The sequence below is a fragment of the Pelobates fuscus genome, chromosome 6 (assembly GCF_036172605.1).
Source record: "Pelobates fuscus isolate aPelFus1 chromosome 6, aPelFus1.pri, whole genome shotgun sequence".
In the NCBI taxonomy this organism is placed as follows: domain Eukaryota; kingdom Metazoa; phylum Chordata; class Amphibia; order Anura; family Pelobatidae; genus Pelobates; species Pelobates fuscus.
Window position 1 is genome coordinate 299,216,410 of NC_086322.1, and position 18,833 is coordinate 299,235,242.

At 43.7% G+C, this 18,833-nt stretch overlaps 1 protein-coding gene across 1 annotated transcript; it reads left to right on the forward strand.

Annotated features, from left to right (window-relative positions):
* Positions 1-3,136: 3,136 nt before the first annotated feature.
* On the forward strand, positions 3,137-13,947 carry HRH3 (histamine receptor H3). Its single transcript, XM_063425660.1, has 3 exons — positions 3,137-3,667; positions 4,052-4,218; positions 12,305-13,947. The coding sequence occupies exons 1-3, from the start codon at positions 3,403-3,405 to the stop codon at positions 13,202-13,204; spliced, it is 1,332 nt and encodes a 443-aa protein (XP_063281730.1). The 5' UTR covers positions 3,137-3,402; the 3' UTR covers positions 13,205-13,947.
* Positions 13,948-18,833: the final 4,886 nt, after the last annotated feature.

Consider the following 18,833-nt stretch of genomic DNA (forward strand, 5'->3'; position numbering starts at 1 on the left):
ATTTCATTAAAGTTGCAAATCTGACATCAAATCGTTGACAGGTTTCCCCTTGAATTCTGTAATAAACTTTAAGAAGACTTGGATATGTATTTCATAGATATAAAGTACAGATCTGGCATCTTGCTGATGCTATAATATCTTCACTTGGATCCCCTCCCAATCCCACTTCCCCCAGCACAGGAAAATGAGATTCATTGCTGTCTATTAACACACACACTAAGTGTGACCAGACACTTCCATATCCGTGTTTCTCAACCACCAGCCAGGGAGAGAGGATTTTTATAGCCATTTGGCTAGAATATAAATACCCCTAGCCTTAAATGAAGCATGAGGTATCCCTTGGGAGACTGAGATTTATCAAAGTGAATTCTCTGACTTTACGGAGTAAAAGATCAATCAGTAAGAGCAACTTGATTAATTATTCTGGTCATTACACTACACACGAAGTATAAGATGCTGGTTTAGTAAATATGCCTTGCTGTGGCAACTCATAGATCTCTTAACGGTCAAATCTGTCCATCCATTCTCTGCGGTAGTTTCCTGTTTTCCTTGATTTCGACGTTGGATGCCGAAGTTAGTTTGACAGTCAAACTCCCTCCTGTGGCTGTTTCCATAATACTTTAACACAATCATAGCTTTCATAGTGACAGGATCAGTTCCCCTCTCAGCGTCAGCCTAATTCAGCTCTTCTTCTGATTAGCGGTTCCATACCAATGCCGGCGGTTGAGATTGGCTCTGTAACTTGTTATTTGGGAATAGTATAATATAGACACCCGATGCCCCTGTGGCGGAACCAACCTCGCCACTGTGCACTGGAGAAGCCTGGTTGCTCGCCTGCTCCCTTTGGACTATGGCCCTGCAGGTTAAATAGTTTATTTTCCCTGCAGAAAAGTTTATTCGTGCCTTTCTGCCGGGGTGTTTGGTAGATTCAATCTACCGAACAAAGTACCGAACTATGGACCACCTGGGAAATGGAGTGTGCCGCCAATTGACCGCCCAGAAGCTGCGGTTAACCGCAGCTTAATTGACAAACACTGGGTGGCCTTTGTTCGTTTGCCGAACACGTGGCGGCGGCCATTTTAGCTCCTGAACGGCCAGCGGTGTTCAGCGCTCAAACTATGAAACTGAAAACTGACACTTTATTGCGTGAACACCGCTGAGCTGCCAGCCTCCTTACCTCTGCATTCGGTAATGGAACCGACTGGCTGTTCATTCGGTAGTTTGACCGTATGAACAGCCTCACCCCAGATAGCCATGCCATGGAGCCTATTCATGTAACGAAAGAGTATGGGAAAGACTTTGGCTCCATGGTGATTGAACTGTATGTATGTGATCTGAGCGCCATTCGGTAATAATGTGCGCTCAGATCTAAGCTATCTGGGGATATGTAGAATGTATATGTTTTATGTATTAATATGTAATTTTAAGTCTTTTATTGTCTTTTTGTCTGCCATGTGTGTAATGGAGTTTTGCTTCTGTCCTTGGAGATAATTGGATTACTTCGCAATTATCTCCAGGGCAGAGGGGAGGGATTGTAATGCATTGTGGGATTGTTTAAAGGTGTATGTCTGTAAATGGTCAGTGTCCAATATGTTTCCCAGTTTCCCATCTGGTCCCCTAGGGGAGTGTCCACCAGGTGGGAGACCTGCATAAAAGCCGGGCAGTTAGCCCCAGTAAACCAGGTTCTACTTTACCCTCAATTTGGAGTGCCGTCTCTTATTGGGGGAATCTGCTACAAGGGATTGCTATGCTTGTCATACTCCCTTGCTAAATCACTGCTGAGCTCTTGTTCTGCTGGTTCCTGTTCTGCTCTCTGGAGGAGTCTACGGTGGTTATGGTGTCTGCTGCAGTGCTTGAAGTCCTCAGGAAGCGCTAGGAGCATCCTTCAACGGATGTACCCAGTCGGGGTGCCCGTCGATCCGTTACAGCCCCCATCTAACACTGCAACTACATGTAAAGTTACAAATAAACCGCGCAGAACATGCGCTGCTAATGGGGGGGGCAACGTCAAATACCCCAATTTATACCAAATACAAAAATATATATATATATATGGGGTGATTTACTAGACGGGAACGGTGAAGAAATGCCATTTGATGTCAATAATTCCCACGCCCCTGCTCCTCCACCATAATGCGGAATCTGTTGGCGCTATATAAATGGCAATAATAATAATAATACCGGTTTCAAATCCCCCTCCAAGTTAAGGCAAGATACACCGGCTACACTGTGGATCTATTTGGCTACTGCCGAATCACAGCCATTTGAAACCCAAATGGCACAATTTAGACTGTAACCTCAAACCAAGACTGCAGCGACGTTAGAGAATATTTCCATGTTTTGTAATTCAGATTTGAATTCTTCCCATTCCTGTGATTGTGACCGGCAAGTGTCGGTCACAATGCTTTCTGTAAAGTCAGTTCGATGACTGCTTGGAGTTGGGCAGGCAGCTGCTTCGCCGTTTAGAGGTTGATTTTAATGACTCGTGGGTATAAACTCCTATCTGGCAGCCGTGCAGATTTTGCAGACAGATGTTACTAACTGTTCACTCTGTAATTTTAAATCAATGATGAGAATTCCGCTCAGAGGAGAAAAAACAAACAGAATAGATCGTTTTCTGCTGCCCATAAAAAAAAAACCCACCCTGGCAGAATTCTTTACAGACATAAACTTGCTCATCACATCTTGGTCTCAAAATCAAAGAAGGATTGTGATGCTAACGGGGCGCCGGGGATTATACGCTAAGAGGGACTCCAAATAGAACTGAGGTCTCTGTGCAGCAGTTCCTCTGCTAGAATAATATTAGTATCTTATATTAGAGATGGCAGTTAAGGAACAGAAAATCTATTGAAACATCAAGGTAGTGAGATCCCCAGGCAGAACAGCTGCACGTGCCCACTCCCCTCCCCAGGTTGGCATTCTTGGCACAGGCAGTGGATGGCAGGGCTCTACTAAGGTGATTTCCAGCTGTTTGGGAGGAGGAGACCGTGGAGTGTGTGAATTGTGTCTGAGGTTTCTTAGATAGCTGGGGGTGGTTTGAAGGGAGGGGGGGCGAGGGGAGGGGGTAGGAGGAGGTGCAGTTCTTTCACTGGAGATATTGGGCTCTGATTTCTCTCTGGTATCGGACTGGGCTAGATAATATGCAGATTGTGCTAGCCTCAGACTGACTCTGGCATTTCTGAGCTGTCAGTTAATCAGGGAGAAGGCATGGCAGAGTCTGGGTTTACATGGATCAGGAATCAGAAAGTTGCCATGAAAGGATCATGAAAAGAGACATGTTTCTGGATATAAGCCTCATCCTTCTGTCTGTCTCCTGATTGCCCCCATCCAGGAGACGTGCTGCTGTGAGTCTGATGTGGGATGCTTGCAGGGCTGTTGCACAGTACAATGCTTCATCAGTAGATGCCTTGCACAGGCTGTGGTGCTGAAATGGACAGCACCCAACAGAACTGGCTGTCCAATGGGACCTGGCGGAACGGGGAGCCCAGCTTCCACTCAAAATACCCCTTTTCCTGGACAGTGTTCCTGGCTGCCCTGATGGGAGTTCTCATAGTTACCACAGTGCTGGGCAATGCCCTGGTCATGTTGGCTTTCTTAGTGGATTCCAGTCTAAGGACACAGAATAATTACTTTCTGCTGAATCTGGCCATTTCTGACTTCCTAGTAGGTAAAGTATGTTTTTTCTCGTTCTCCTGGCTTCACGAACACAGAACGAGGGAGCAACAGGTGTGATGAGACAGGAGACATGTCTGTTAAATGCAGACTTGGTTCTATCATTCTATCACTAATGATAAAAGTTTAACAATGTAACAATTTATAGGTTAGAGGAGCTATGGCTGTACAGAATGAGGGGGCTCTGGGTACTAATGGGGGCTGGCTGGGTATAATACATGTAGTTTAGACAATCTATCAGAATATGTGGCAGGTTATTAATATAAAAAGGGCTGGCTAGCTCAGACAATATACCAGAATGGACAGGGGGTTATGGATATAAATGGGGGCTGGCTGGGATAGGATCTGCTTGCACTAATTGGGGTTTTGTTTGTTGCAGGAGCCCTATGTATCCCACTGTATGTGCCCTATGTGCTGACAGGCCGATGGAGCTTTGGGAAGAGTGTTTGCAAACTGTGGCTGGTCCTGGATTACTTGCTGTGCACATCGTCTGTCTTCAATATTGTGCTCATCAGCTACGACAGGTTCATCTCGGTGACAAGAGCTGTGAGTCTCAACCAAACCTCCCCCCCCCCCCCCCCCCCCCCCCCCCCCCACACACACACACACACACACATCTCTCTCGGCACTGGAAACCGATTTAACACTTTGACAGCCAGATATGAGACTTGCAATGAAATAGCCACCCTGCTAGCACTCAATGGAATAACCCCCCACACCCACAATGTGAAATGTGTCGCCTTGCAAATTGGTATTTGTGATTGCCATCATATGGTTAAATCCTGCCTGTCAACTCTCTGGAGACAGAGGATTACCAGCTCACCCCAATGAAAGGGTTAATCTGATATAACCGGTGTGATTACAGAGAATGATACCGCCACAGTCTCTTATATCATATATAATATATATATATATATATACACACATACTATTTTACATCCCCATCGATAGCCCCCAGATTGTCCTATGTCACTGTAAGGACTGTATATTAATATTTATATTAAATATTCCCCCCTAAACCCTTTACCTGGATACATCTTTCTTTTCAATAAAGCAATCTCCAAAACCTGCTAAATTATAGCAATCAATAAAATCACCACCACAAATCCCCCAAACTCAGCCCCATCGACTGCACCCAGGGACCATCTCAAATCCCCCAAACACAGCCCTATCACCTGCAACAAGGGACCATCTCAAATCACCCCAAACACAGCCCTATCACCTGCAACAAGGGACCATCTCAAATCACCCCAAACACAGCCCCATCAACAGCACCTAGAGACAGGGGGGATATGATAGAAACATTTAAATGCATAAAGGGAATCAACATAGTAAAGGAGGAGACCATATTTAAAAGAAGAAAACTACCACAACAAGAGGATATAGTCTTAAATTAGTGGGGCAAAGGTTTAAAAATAATATCAGAAAGTATTACTTTACTGAGAGGGTAGTGGATGCATGGAATAGCCTTCCAGCTGAAGTGGTAGAGGTTAACACAGTGAGTTTAAGCATGCGTGGGATAGGCATAAGGCTATCCTAGACTTAAGATAAGGCCAAGGACTAATGAAAGTATTTAGAAAAATGGGCAGACTTGATGGCCCGAATGGCTCTTATCTGCCGTCACATTCTATGTTTCTATCTCAAATCACCCCAAACACAGCCCCATCACCTGCAACCAGGGACCATCTCAAATCACCCCAAGCACAGCCCCATCACCTGCACTCAGGGATCATCCCAAATCACCCCAAACACAGTTTCTTTACCTGCACCCAGGGACCATCTCAAATCACCCCACAGCCCTATCACATGCACCCAGGAACCATCTTTTCAAATTATCATAAACAGAGCCCCCCTCCAACCAGGAACCATCTAAAATCACCACAAACACAGGCCTATCACCTGCATCCAGAGACCATCTAAAATTAACCCAAACACAGCCTCACCCCCCACGGATTATCTCAAACCACCTAAAACTCGGCCCCACCAGGGACAATCTCAAATCACCCCACAGCCCTTTCACCTGCACCCAGGAGCCATCTTAAATTACCCCAAACAGAGCTCCACCACCCAGGGACCAACTGAAATTACTATAAACATAGACACACCACCAAAGGACCATCTCAATTCACCCCAAACACAGCCCTATCACCTGCATCCAGGGACCATCTCAAATTACCCAAAACCCAGCCCCATCACACAGATACCATCTCAAATCACTTCAAACACAGATCCATCACCCCAAACAGAGACCCATCACCTGCACCTATAGGGACTATCCCAAATCACCCCAAACACAGCCCCATAACCTGAATCAAGAAACCATCTAAAATCACCCAAAACAGCCCCACCAACAAGGGACCATCTGAAATCACCCCAAACACTGCCGCACCACCCTAGGACCATCTTAATTTACTCCAAAAACAGCCCCACCACGCAGTGACCATCTCAAATTGCTCCAAACACAGCTCCACCACTCAAGGACCACCTAAAATCACCCCAAACACATCCCCATTACCTGCACACAGGGTTTGTTTCCCAGTGTGATTCTAAGTGAGTAAGTAAATCAAAAGCAGGGGTAGCAGGGATTGTGGCCTTGGCTTTAGGGCTGTCTGTCTCTATTCATTGGATTAACGATGTTCAGTACATCTGTAGTTAGTTAGTTAGTTAAGTTAGTCTCCAAGGAATGAGTGTTTGAGGGCCAGAGACTACCAGTGATTGGGAATGAGCCGCTGCAGCTGGGAATCCTTATTGGATTTAGTGCATGAGATGAAATGCCCCATGCAGTCAGCAGGGTAATTAGACGAGCAGGTTGCCTCTTTAATCAAGAGATTTAACTCCGTGGCAGCCAGAGTCCTGGCAGCGCCAATCTCTCTGGGTTCCGATTAGTGTGTTACATGCAAACCATCCTGGCACACAGTATGAGTAATTAAAATGAATGGAGTAATGGGGCTTGGTGCATTGCTAAAAGCTGACATAAAGGGCTATAAATGAATTCACAGTGACAGACGTGATAGCTGATGGACATCTTGAAGAAGATGAAATTGATGTTGTCATGGAAGTGGTATAATGTGTATTTTATATTGTCTCAGTAAATACCAGTGCATTGTGAGAGAGCGTTAAACTGGTATTGTATGTGCAGTGCTTCAAATTTCCATCAGAATATTTCAAACTGGAGCTAAACTCATTTAACCGACCCAAAGTATCCGCAATTATCTTCCACCAGGTAAAGCCAGTCTCAAAGCAAAAACAAAATAGGCCGGTCACCAAAACATCACCAAAATCAGCCAGCCTCCATAACAAAGGTAAAATCAGACAGCCTCTAAATCCCCAGTAAAATGAGACAACCTCCAATCCCCAGGAAAATGAGCTAGTTAATAAACACCAGCAAAATAAGCCAGTCCCCTAAACACCAGCAAAATAAGCCAGTCCCCTAAACACCAGCAAAATAAGCGAGTTCCCAAAACACCAGCAAAATAAGCCACTCCCCAAAACACCAGCAAAATAAGCCAGTCCCCTAAACTCCAGCAAAATAAGCCAGTCCCCAAAACACCAGCAAAATAAGCCAGTCCCCAAAACACCAGCAAAATAAACCAGTCCCCAAAACACCAGCAAAATAAGCCAGTCCTCAAAACACCAGCAAAATAAGCCAGTCCCCAAAACACCAGCAAAATAAGCCAGTCCCCTAAACACCAGCAAAATAAGCGAGTTCCCAAAACACCAGCAAAATAAGCCACTCCCCAAAACACCAGCAAAATAAGCCAGTCCCCTAAACTCCAGCAAAATAAGCCAGTCCCCTAAACTCCAGCAAAATAAGCCAGTCCCCAAAACACCAGCAAAATAAACCAGTCCCCAAAACACCAGCAAAATAAGACAGTCCTCAAAACACCAGCAAAATAAGCCAGTCCCCTAAACACCAGCAAAATAAGCCAGTCCCCTAAACACCAGCAAAATAAGCGAGTTCCCAAAACACCAGCAAAATAAGCCACTCCCCAAAACACCAGCAAAATAAGCCAGTCCCCTAAACTCCAGCAAAATAAGCCAGTCCCCAAAACACCAGCAAAATAAGCCAGTCCCCAAAACACCAGCAAAATAAACCAGTCCCCAAAACACCAGCAAAATAAGCCAGTCCTCAAAACACCAGCAAAATAAGCCAGTCCCCAAAACACCAGCAAAATAAGCCAGTTCCCAAAACACCAGCAAAATAAGCCAGTCCCCTAAACTCCAGCAAAATATGCCACTCCCCAAAACACCAGCAAAATAAGCCACTCCCTAAAACACCAGCAAAATAAGTCAGTCCCCAAAACACCAGCAAAATAGACCATATCCTACCCTCCACCCTTCATCTACAACCTCATTACTGTAGCTGAACCCACCACCTTAATTCTCTATTGTACACCTACTCCCATGTTGTAACACAGCCGACGAGCTCACTATGTAGTCTATCCACAAGCACAATAGTCTAGGCCAGTGGTGGTTGCTCCTGATACCCCAGATGTGTGTGTAAACTATTTTTCCCATGATGCTCAGCGAGCTAAGTACCAAAGTACTAATACTCTGTACCACAAATCCTGCAACTTACCCCCAGTTGGGATGCATGTTACCTACTTGTTACTTAGCCTATATAGGTGTATTAAACTATTTATATATAGATATTAATGGTACAAGAGCAGGGGCTGGGATGGACTGTTAGTGTTAACAGCAGCAAAGGGATAAAAACACCCGATATTTTATTTACAATGAATTTAAATAATTCACGTTTAGCTATGATGTTACTTCTACAGCCTCAATATTTAATAGAATTTCCTATATAGAATCTGAATTAAGTTTATTCAAATTTAATAATTCTAATAGCCCAAGCCAGACCCCTACTAATCACAGGACGTGTTGTTTAAATAGGTGTTAACGACAGTAAAGGCAAGCCTCCTCCATTCTCACTGCGCAGTAACGGTTATAAAAATTCGTAATTAATGGTGATATTGCTATAAATCTATTATTCTGAGTATTCTGAGCGAGAAACCTTTCATCTTGCCATGCACCGTAGTACGTTTCATCATTACGAAACTTCAACATTATAGGGTGCGCAGTCTAGCCAGATATAGCCCCTAACACGGTTATTAATTTAAATAAAATCTCAACAAACAGCCAAAATGAAATCAAGACATTCTCAGTCAGTTTTCTTTTTAGTTCGAAAAGTACCGACAACTATTTTGGCCTGATCTTTTTATTTGTTTTGCCGACATTTCCCATCTTAGGGAGCAAATGTGTTCCTATGCACTGACAATCTATTTTTATTATTAGTTTTATGACCATATTACTGAAAGTCGCTGAGCAAAATAAAAAATCCCCAGACTTTTTACAGGTAATAAAGAGTCGCTAATTTCCCTCCAGGAGCTGAGATCATAGAGGGTTAGTCTAAGGCTGGGAGATAAGACTGCTTCATATCAATCAACAAAGATTCCTAGTCCATAGGGGGGGGGGAATTCACTTTACAAAAACGCATGGGGCATGGTTAAAAAAAAAAAAAAAAAATTCCCACTCCCTTTATAGCTGCCATCGTTGTAAAATGTCACCACATCGTCCTCACTGGGTGTTGTGTCACACATACCGAGGCATTTATCCACTAAACAGTGAACTCTGGAACACCGCTGTAGTAAATGGAACAGGGATTCAGATTACCGCGGTCAGGCTGTGATTCATATTAACGAGGACAGGCTGGGATTCAGATTACCGCGGACAGGCTGGGATTCAGATTACCGCGGACAGGCTGGGATTCAGATTACCGAGGACAGGCTGTGATTCAGATTAACGAGGACAGGCTGTGATTCAGATTACCGCGGACAGGCTGGGATTCAGATTACCGCGGACAGGCTGGGATTCAGATTACCGCGGACAGGCTGGTATTCAGATTACCGCGGACAGGCTGGGATTCAGATTACCGCGGACAGGCTGGGATTCAGATTACCGAGGACAGGCTGTGATTCAGATTAACGAGGACAGGCTGTGATTCAGATTACCGCGGACAGGCTGGGATTCAGATTACCGCGGACAGGCTGGGATTCAGATTACCGCGGACAGGCTGGTATTCAGATTACCGCGGACAGGCTGGGATTCAGATTACCGCGGACAGGCTGGGATTCAGATTACCGCGGACAGGCTGGGACTCAGATTAACGAGGACAGGCTGGGATTCAGATTACCGCGGACAGGCTGGGATTAAGATTAACGAGGACAGGCTGGGATTCAGATTACCGCGGACAGGCTGGGATTCAGATTACCGCGGTCAGGCTGGGATTCAGATTACCGCGGACAGCCTGGGATTAAGATTAACGAGGACAGGCTGGGATTCAGATTAACAAGGACAGGCTGGGATTAAAATTAACAAGGACAGGCTGGGATTCAGATTAACGCAGACAGGCTGGGATTAAGATTAACGAGGACAGGCTGGGATTAAGATTAACGAGGACAGCCTGGGATTCAGATTAACGAGGACAGGCTGTGATTCAGATTAACAAGGACAGGCTGGGATTCAGATTAACAAGGACATGCTGGGATTCAGATTAACGCAGACAGACTGGGATTCAGATTAACGCAGACAGACTGGGATTCAGATTAACGAGGACAGGCTGGGATTCAGATTACCGCAGTCAGGCTGGGATTCAGATTACTGCAGTCAGGCTGGGATTCAGATTACCGCGGTCAGGCTGGGATTCAGATTAACGCAGACAGGCTGGGATTCAGATTAACGCAGACAGGCTTCGATTCAGATTAACGAGGACAGGCTGGGATTCAGATTAACGCAGACAGGCTGGGATTCAGATTAACGCAGACAGGCTGGGATTCAGATTACCGCAGTCAGGCTGGGATTCAGATTACCGCGGTCAGGCTGGGATTCAGATTAACGCAGACAGGCTGGGATTCAGATTAACGCAGACAGGCTTCGATTCAGATTAACGAGGACAGGCTGGGATTCAGATTAACGCAGACAGGCTGGGATTCAGATTAACGCAGACAGGCTGGGATTCAGATTACCGCGGTCAGGCTGGGATTCAGATTAACGCGAGCAGGCTGGGATTCAGATTAACACGGACAGGCTGGGATTCAGATTACCGCGGTCAGGCTGGGAATTAGATCAATGCAGACAGGCTGGGATTCAGATTAATGCAGTCAGGCTGGGATTCAGATTAACGAGGACAGGCTGGGATTCAGATTAACGCGGACAGGCTGGGATTCAGATTAACGCGGACAGGCTGGGATTCAGATTACCGCAGTCAGGCTGGGAATTAGATCAATGCAGACAGGCTGGGATTCAGATTAAAGAGGACAGGCTGGGATTCAGAATAATGCGGACATGCTGAGAATTAGATTAATGCTGACAGGCTGGGATTCAGATTAATGCAGTCAGGCTGGGATTCAGATTAACGAGGACAGGCTGGGATTCAGATTAACGCGGACAGGCTGGGATTCAGATTAACGCGGACAGGCTGGGATTCAGATTACCGCAGTCAGGCTGGGAATTAGATCAATGCAGACAGGCTGGGATTCAGATTAAAGAGGACAGGCTGGGATTCAGATTAATGCGAACATGCTGAGAATTAGATTAATGCTGACAGGTTGGGATTCAGATTAACGAGGACCGTCTGGGATTCAGATTAATGCAGACAGGCTGAGAATTAGACACTGTATTGTATTAGAGCTTCGTCATTAATTCAAAACACCCATTGGTTATCCTAAAAATATAATGCTGTAGCTTCTGATGAAATAAATAGTTATGATTAGAGGTTTTATAAACAGAATTGATCAGTGCAGGGAAATAGGCAAATCGCATAAATGAATCAATGATCCAAGACACGTCTAGCAGATGGAAAACCTTACAAATAAATCACTACATATTGAAACCAAATGGATGAAAAGTAATATCCAGGCACACCTGAGCTTTCTTCCAAAAGGCAGTCTTTTATTAGGAACAAAAAAGTGGAGACAACGTTTCGGCTCCTCTCTGAGCTTGATAAAAGCTCAGAGAGAGCCGAAACATTGTCTCCTATTTTTTGCATCCTGGGAGATGTAGTTTAATAACACTCACAATAACTGCACACAAGAGATAAAAGGAATCACAATAATTTTGGTACTCATAGAATTTCGCAGATCAGCTATATTTGCGTTTTCATTTTTTTTTTGTGTATCATTCGTTGGGAATTAAAAAGTGAATTTCCAAGTTTAGGCCCAAAATTATCATGTTCTCAATTCAGCTATATTGGTCTAAAATTTTAAAATGTACTTTATTAACTTGGAATTGTTTAGCGAATAGCCTGTGATGGTGGAGATTTGCCCTTGGTATCTCTGGAGCAGTTCTTTAACTAGTTGGTCTAGCGGCAGCTAAAGATGGCCTCACCGAGATCCACTCAGTGATGTTTGAAGGTGACGTTAAATTACTCTGGAGCGTCTCTTCACTGACTGTGATTCCTTTTATCTACGCACATTATGTAAGTATCTATTGTGCAGCTTGGCACAGTGAATGGAGAGAGGTTTAGAGTGCATAACGCTTCTATCAGACATCAGATCATTTATTGCTGGAGGCACAATGCCGGCTTTTTGTGGCTGAGTATCATTGACTGACGCTCCTTGTTTCGTTTCAGGTGAGCTACAGAGCGCAGCAGACGAACAGCCGAAGTGCAGTGTTGAAAATGTCCATGGTTTGGCTACTTGCCTTCTTGCTGTATGGACCAGCCATCCTCACCTGGGAATATATAGCAGGAACCAGTATTCTGCCGGAAGGAGAATGTTTTGCAGAATTCTTCTATAACTGGTACTTCCTAATCACGGCTTCCACCTTGGAGTTCTTCACTCCATTCATCAGTGTCACCTTCTTTAATGTCAGCATCTACCTAAACATTCGGAAGCGTACGAAGGCCAGACTGGACCTCCTTCAGGAAGCTCCAAGCCAGACAACTGAGGAACCCAAGCTCCCCATAAACCCACCAAGGGCTGGTTCTCTAAAGTGTTGGAAGGTACAGCAGAAAATGTCAAGGTCTGCTGGGCCAGACCGAAAAGCAGCAGATAAAACAATGGAGGATGAAATGCTGGAGAAAGTGAAAGAGGTCAAGAGAGCCTCTTTAAATGGGAGTAGCTTGACTGTGTTTGGTAAATCCAGAAACACTAGGAGAAGCTTTAACGAATCCAGCTCCACTCCATCTCTAGAAAAACGCATGAAGATGGTCTCTCAAGGAATTGCTCAACGCTTTAGATTGTCCAGAGACAAAAAGGTGGCTAAATCTCTGGCAGTGATTGTCTGTGTATTTGGGGTTTGCTGGGCACCGTATACTCTGCTAATGATCATCAGAGCTGCCTGTAGGGGGCACTGCATCCCAGAAATCTGGTATGAGACTTCCTTTTGGTTGCTGTGGATTAACTCAGCAGTAAACCCCATTCTGTACCCGCTGTGCCATTATAGTTTCAGGAGGGCATTTAAAAAGATTCTGTGCCCCCAGAAATTGAAGATTAAACCCCACAGTAAGTTCAAGCACTGTTGGAAGTGAGAAGACTTATTGGGATGACGAAAGGAATGTATATGGCATGAATATGGGCTATGTGTGCAAACCATTTGGAATGTTTCTAATAAAATGCAAGAGAGCGCCTGGTGTGGGACACAAGTCTGGGCAGTTGGGGAACGAAGAGGCTACAATAGACGTCGCCTCAGTTGGGTGGAGTTGGCAGCAATGAGCCGATTCAATGCTAGATGTGTGTAGCGCCATCGGCTGTCTTCATTTGCACCTTTTATTTTGCTCAGTCTTTGTGGCTCCATCCAAAGACCACAGAATGCCAAGTCATAGCAAATCACTACCGTCTATTACTGCTGTGGTCTGGAACAGAAAGGAGAAAAAATACATTTATAATCCCATCGAAACGAATATTAACACTGCCTATAATTGTGCATCAAATATAGGGACAGCACAAATGCACTCTTATTGTGTTATGACACATAGTCTGACTTACGTCATATTATAGAGTCTTGGAAGGTTTATCGACAAACATAAAACCCTGTCACCCCAATACCCGAGGTATCACAGGCGCTGAGGATTCCCCATCCCCTGGTTATGTCTGTGCAATTCTTCCAGATCTACACAGTGTCGCCCCCCCAGTGGTTTGAAATGTCTGTGGCTCTCCGTGTTCTGTTTGTGTGTACTGCATGTGCTTGTCAGAAGGTCTCGTCGTGGCACCATGTCCGTGACCAGCGTGTCCCCCCTGGGCTATTGTCTGGAATAAATTTCATTTATTTTCTTACCTGGCATGGTCTCCGCCTCACTCTGTATAACGTGCTACTCTCTATACCACCAATGCTCAGCTCTAAACCACGCGGATCGAGAGGACTGGAGAATACAATAAATTGTATTCTCCAGCCATTACATTGTGTAATGTTCAGGCTATAACATAGGTGATTCTAGCTGATCCTGAGGGCTTCAAGACCCTCCGGACAGTCTCTGCTCTCCTGTCACCTGCCAGAGCTCATATTATTGAAGTGGCAAAGGCAGAAGTGGCAAAGGCATGGGCCTGGAGGGGTTAATATTACACCTTAAGATTCCTGTTATTGAGGCGGAGGGGTTTTCTTTGACAACCTCCGCCTCTAAAACCCGTAGTAACAAGATCAGACAGGGAGAAATGTGTTAATAGGGATTTATGTACATTTTAAATAGTAGCAGTCGTCGGATAGAAACTTATTATTTTCATTCTGTGGAACCCCTAGGCAGCTGGGCGTCTTATAAAAGATACAAAGCTCCCCCGTACATCTAATTTCACGTTATGTGAGCTGAGCAGTATCTTTCTTGTTCCCAGTAGGACCGGTAATAAAATCCGGCAGTAAATGAGGTAGAAAATTCAGTTATTCTGTCAGTAAAATAAGTGACAAATTGCTGCGCGGTGGCAAAGCGCACATCTGCTGTATGTACAGCTGGGTTTAAATAGTTTAGCAGAAATGAGAGGATGTGCTCCAGAACGAAAGCCCGAGTCTGTTGGGAAGTACAGATCCAGCGACTGCTATTTATTAAGAGCAGATAAGACTGAGCAGGCAGTGCGCAGTTTATCACCAGGCAAATCAACGCATTCAGTGCAGACGCCGTGTATGAGATGCAGAGTTTCGGCCCATAGCTAATTAAGCCGTTTCAGGCTCGGAGGGTGACTGTGCAACAAGAGGCAGAAAGATGAAAGGAAAACTGATAAAAGCTGGAATGAATCCCGATCAATTTTTTACATAATCAGCCAGAAACATCTATTCTCCAGCCCTGAATCAGGAAGGAGTGTGCTGCCAATGTACAGAGACAGACATGCTGAATCATAATACGACAAAGGTCGGACATCCAACCGGCCGATGTGTGACACTCACTGAACTGCAGGCAGGTTAATACACACTGCATCGGCCAGATCGAGCCACTGGGCTACTATCCACCAACATTCCATGGGAGTGGACCATGTGCCAGTCATTACATCAAAACCCTGGCCAGCGTTCCTGTTACTATTTTATACTGCCTGTGGGTAAATACCTCCACTGGTAACTAATCAATGGACTCGCTGGTTCTGTATGAAGTCATCTCTCGTACTCTATTGGTCTGTCCATTGTGGGGTACCATGTGTATTGCACCCCATCTGAATATCCATTGAGGGGTGTTACACATGGATAGTACACAATAGTATCAGGATTAATGAACAAAAGGCTAAAATATTTGAAGTGAAAAAATCCCCCTCTTTATGCATTTGAAGGACCATGTGCCAGATTTAACCATGTCTGGGTGGCCCTATGGGGCAGCGTGGCTGGGTATAAGGGAAAGTTACAGTTGTAAAACAAAAAAAAACCTAAACAAAAACTACCTTGATTACTCAGAAGAAATAAACCAAAATAGCAATTAATGATATTTTGGGGGAATTAAAGAATCCTAATGAAAGCAGCTCTCTCACTTCACAGTTTAAAAAAAAATAAAATAAAAAATAAAAATCGTATTAATCTGTTGTTGTCCCTCTTTTAAATTCTCCTTAGTATTTTAATTATACATAAGGTTAATTCGGACAAGTAAAGTTCCATATCAGTAGCCATATTAATTTACCCACAATCCATCAGTCAAAGGTATACCATAGAAGGCAAACAGTAGCCATCGCAGACAGAGGAAAACAAAATGGCAGCGCCCAGGTATTGAGATCTGGAGCGGTGGGGGGGGAAATCATCGAGATACAGAGGGGATAAAATAAAGAAATCATGTCCGGTTCGCCGTAAAATAAGCATTTAATCAATTATATAAGCATTAGCCAACAATACCATTTTTAAATGTATTTGGATAGTTTTACCGTTTTTATTTATTGCGATTGGTTATTGTATCCTGTATTATTTATTGATATATATCTAGAACTATTTTTAAATTATGATTGGCTCTCAGCTCCGGAACCCACAATAACTCAAAGACCCAATGCCTTGGGGTAGACTAGTTTGTCTGCACACACGGGTGTTGTCCTAAGCACCCCTTATGGTGATATTTAGTATTACAAAGCTAAATGAAAACAGGTTAGACAGAGGACAGGCTGCCAGCACGGGATAGCCTTAATTAGCCCCATTAGTGGTAGAGATCAGCTAGCAGTTCCTGGTTGGGCTATGGATCTGTGCTCGGTGATTTTACATTAAATCATTTCATTCTTTCTCAGGGGAGGGTAAGATTCAGTTTTATCCCACGGAGCAGGGATATTGATTTATTGATTGCTGCTAAATCGATTGGTTTACTTTTCTTTTAAGTGGAAATGTAACAATTACATGTGAAAATTTATCTCAAAATAGTGAGGGGAGATTTACGCTACTAATGACCCAGAATCACACCGCGCCAGAGTGATGCAGCAAGCAATGTAAATAGGCAGAAATTATCCCTTTATATGCCATTCACACCATGTTATCTGTCCTGAAATCCCATAACAAGGTAGAATGCTGACAAATAGCTGAACTTGACAGACAGCCACCATGACAAATAAATAGGCCTTCATTCAAAAAAGTAAAAAAAAAAAAAGCAGCAGGAAAATGACTGATAATCAACCGTCTGTTTTGGCCTACATTTAGATTTTTGGGGTGTGTAAATTCTTTTAGTAAAGAAATTTAAATTGGGTGTTTTATTTTGTTGCACCTCCCATTTTCCAAATGAAATGATAACCAAGGACCGCAGACCTTTCACATATGGATATAAACACGTTTCACATAAAATGTGTATGTTTTTACATTGGACATCATTGGCTCCTAAATGTGAAGGTTTGTGCTGCCTTCCCTTTGAATAGGTCTTAGAAGCAATTAATTTCATATTCAATTAGGAGGTCAGGAACGCAGCTATCACTAAACGTAGGAGTCATATCACAAGCTGAAAGAGAGATCCCCAGAATAACAGCCTCTGGCACTGGCAAACAACAACGGTACACAACGCATCCCCTTCACATCTCTGTTTGGTTCCATGGCTTCTCGGCCATTAATTATGATGAATGCTCCTTGGAATGAGCTTAATGCAGCTGCTGACAAACACTATTTCTACCAATTAGCGGTTTGGGATAGAGGCTGCGAGAGACACAGGATAGCTCAGGATTAATTCATCAGTCTCAATTGAAATATCACGCTGTCCTGGAGAGTTTATAGCGCGAGGATGAGATTATTAACCCTCTGCCTGCATCCCAGCAAATGTCTTGAAATTCCCTAGAAAATGAATGTTCAAACTAAGGGATTTTTAACAGCATTTGCAAACTTGCGCAAAGTGGGCTCTTGTACCTTATCTCAAGTTTTATTCACCTGGATTTAAAAAGAATCGCAATATCCGCAGCGTTTTCACACTTTTTAGATCCTGCGCGGTCTCCGTGATAAACAACATGACTAAATCCCAAGAGACGAATAATCAATTACAGTACATCTGAAAAGCAGCTGGGTATGAGCTGTACAGAAATAAAGCAAACTGACACTAATTATACTGTGCAAATAAGAACTAGTTTGAGAAACAGAAAATCTGACGTTTACACAAGCACCATACAGGCTCATAACGGAGATAAGTATATCGGAGAGCTGTAACAGGGGGTGTATTTGTTTAAATAACCAATTACGGGAGTATCTACTCATAATGCATTGGGTTTTACAAAATCAAAACAAAAGCACAAATTTGATATTAACCCAAAATCTCCAAGAAGCGGTTTCCAATTAAAATGACATGGGTACCTAAAATAATTATGGATAACGGGAAATACATAACATTTCGCCTTTCTGGACAGTCGGTGTCTTTAAGAGAAAATATTTCTAACAGGAGACACAAATCGATCACACTCCTGGCCAATGTCTGTAGGAAGACAAACATGATATTAATCAGCCATAAAGACACCTAGGTATAGCGATAACATCATTCCCAGACACAGATTCCACATGGAGGAGGGAACGGATTCTCTAAAAATTGAAATCTGTCTCACCTTTATCAGTGCCAAAGAAATATGCAAGCTGACACTCCGATAGTGAAATAATTTGTCGTTAGTCTAAGGTTTTGCTTTAGAATACACAATACGGCCGTGACCCGCATAGAATGTGTTGTATTGCTTTAGATGCATTGGCAGTCGCCGCAGACATATTTCTAAGATGACCTTAACCTCAATAATAATTGCTTCATGCGCTATCTTGCCACTTGTTATTTCATTAAACAGTCTGAACACCGCCGGCACGAAGTCCGTCATGTAAATTGCCAGCTCCATGCATAGTAATTGCAAAAGCATACAACAAAATCTAAAAGGTTAAGGGTTTTTATTTATTTTTTAAGATTTTTCTTTCTACTAATCCCTTCGTATAAATAAGATGACAGCTGTGAGAAACTGCTAATGTATACATCACAAGAGGTATTAACGCTTCATATAAACATTTACTATTACAATCAGAGGTTTAATCTTGCACGGACACATGTTTCCCAATTGCCCTTAAAGTCGACCTGTTTCAGTCCATATGCCATCACAATAAAGCTACGTCTGCAGTAAACCCATGCGAGCAAATCATTGTGTATTTTGCTCTAACTGATATAAAGAGAGGATAAAGGCCCACATCTCGCAGTGCACCTTAAAATGGGGAGAAAGTGCCAGTCTGATGTTAAACAGAACCCTACTTGTGCACAGGTGAGGTCAACCATCCACTGC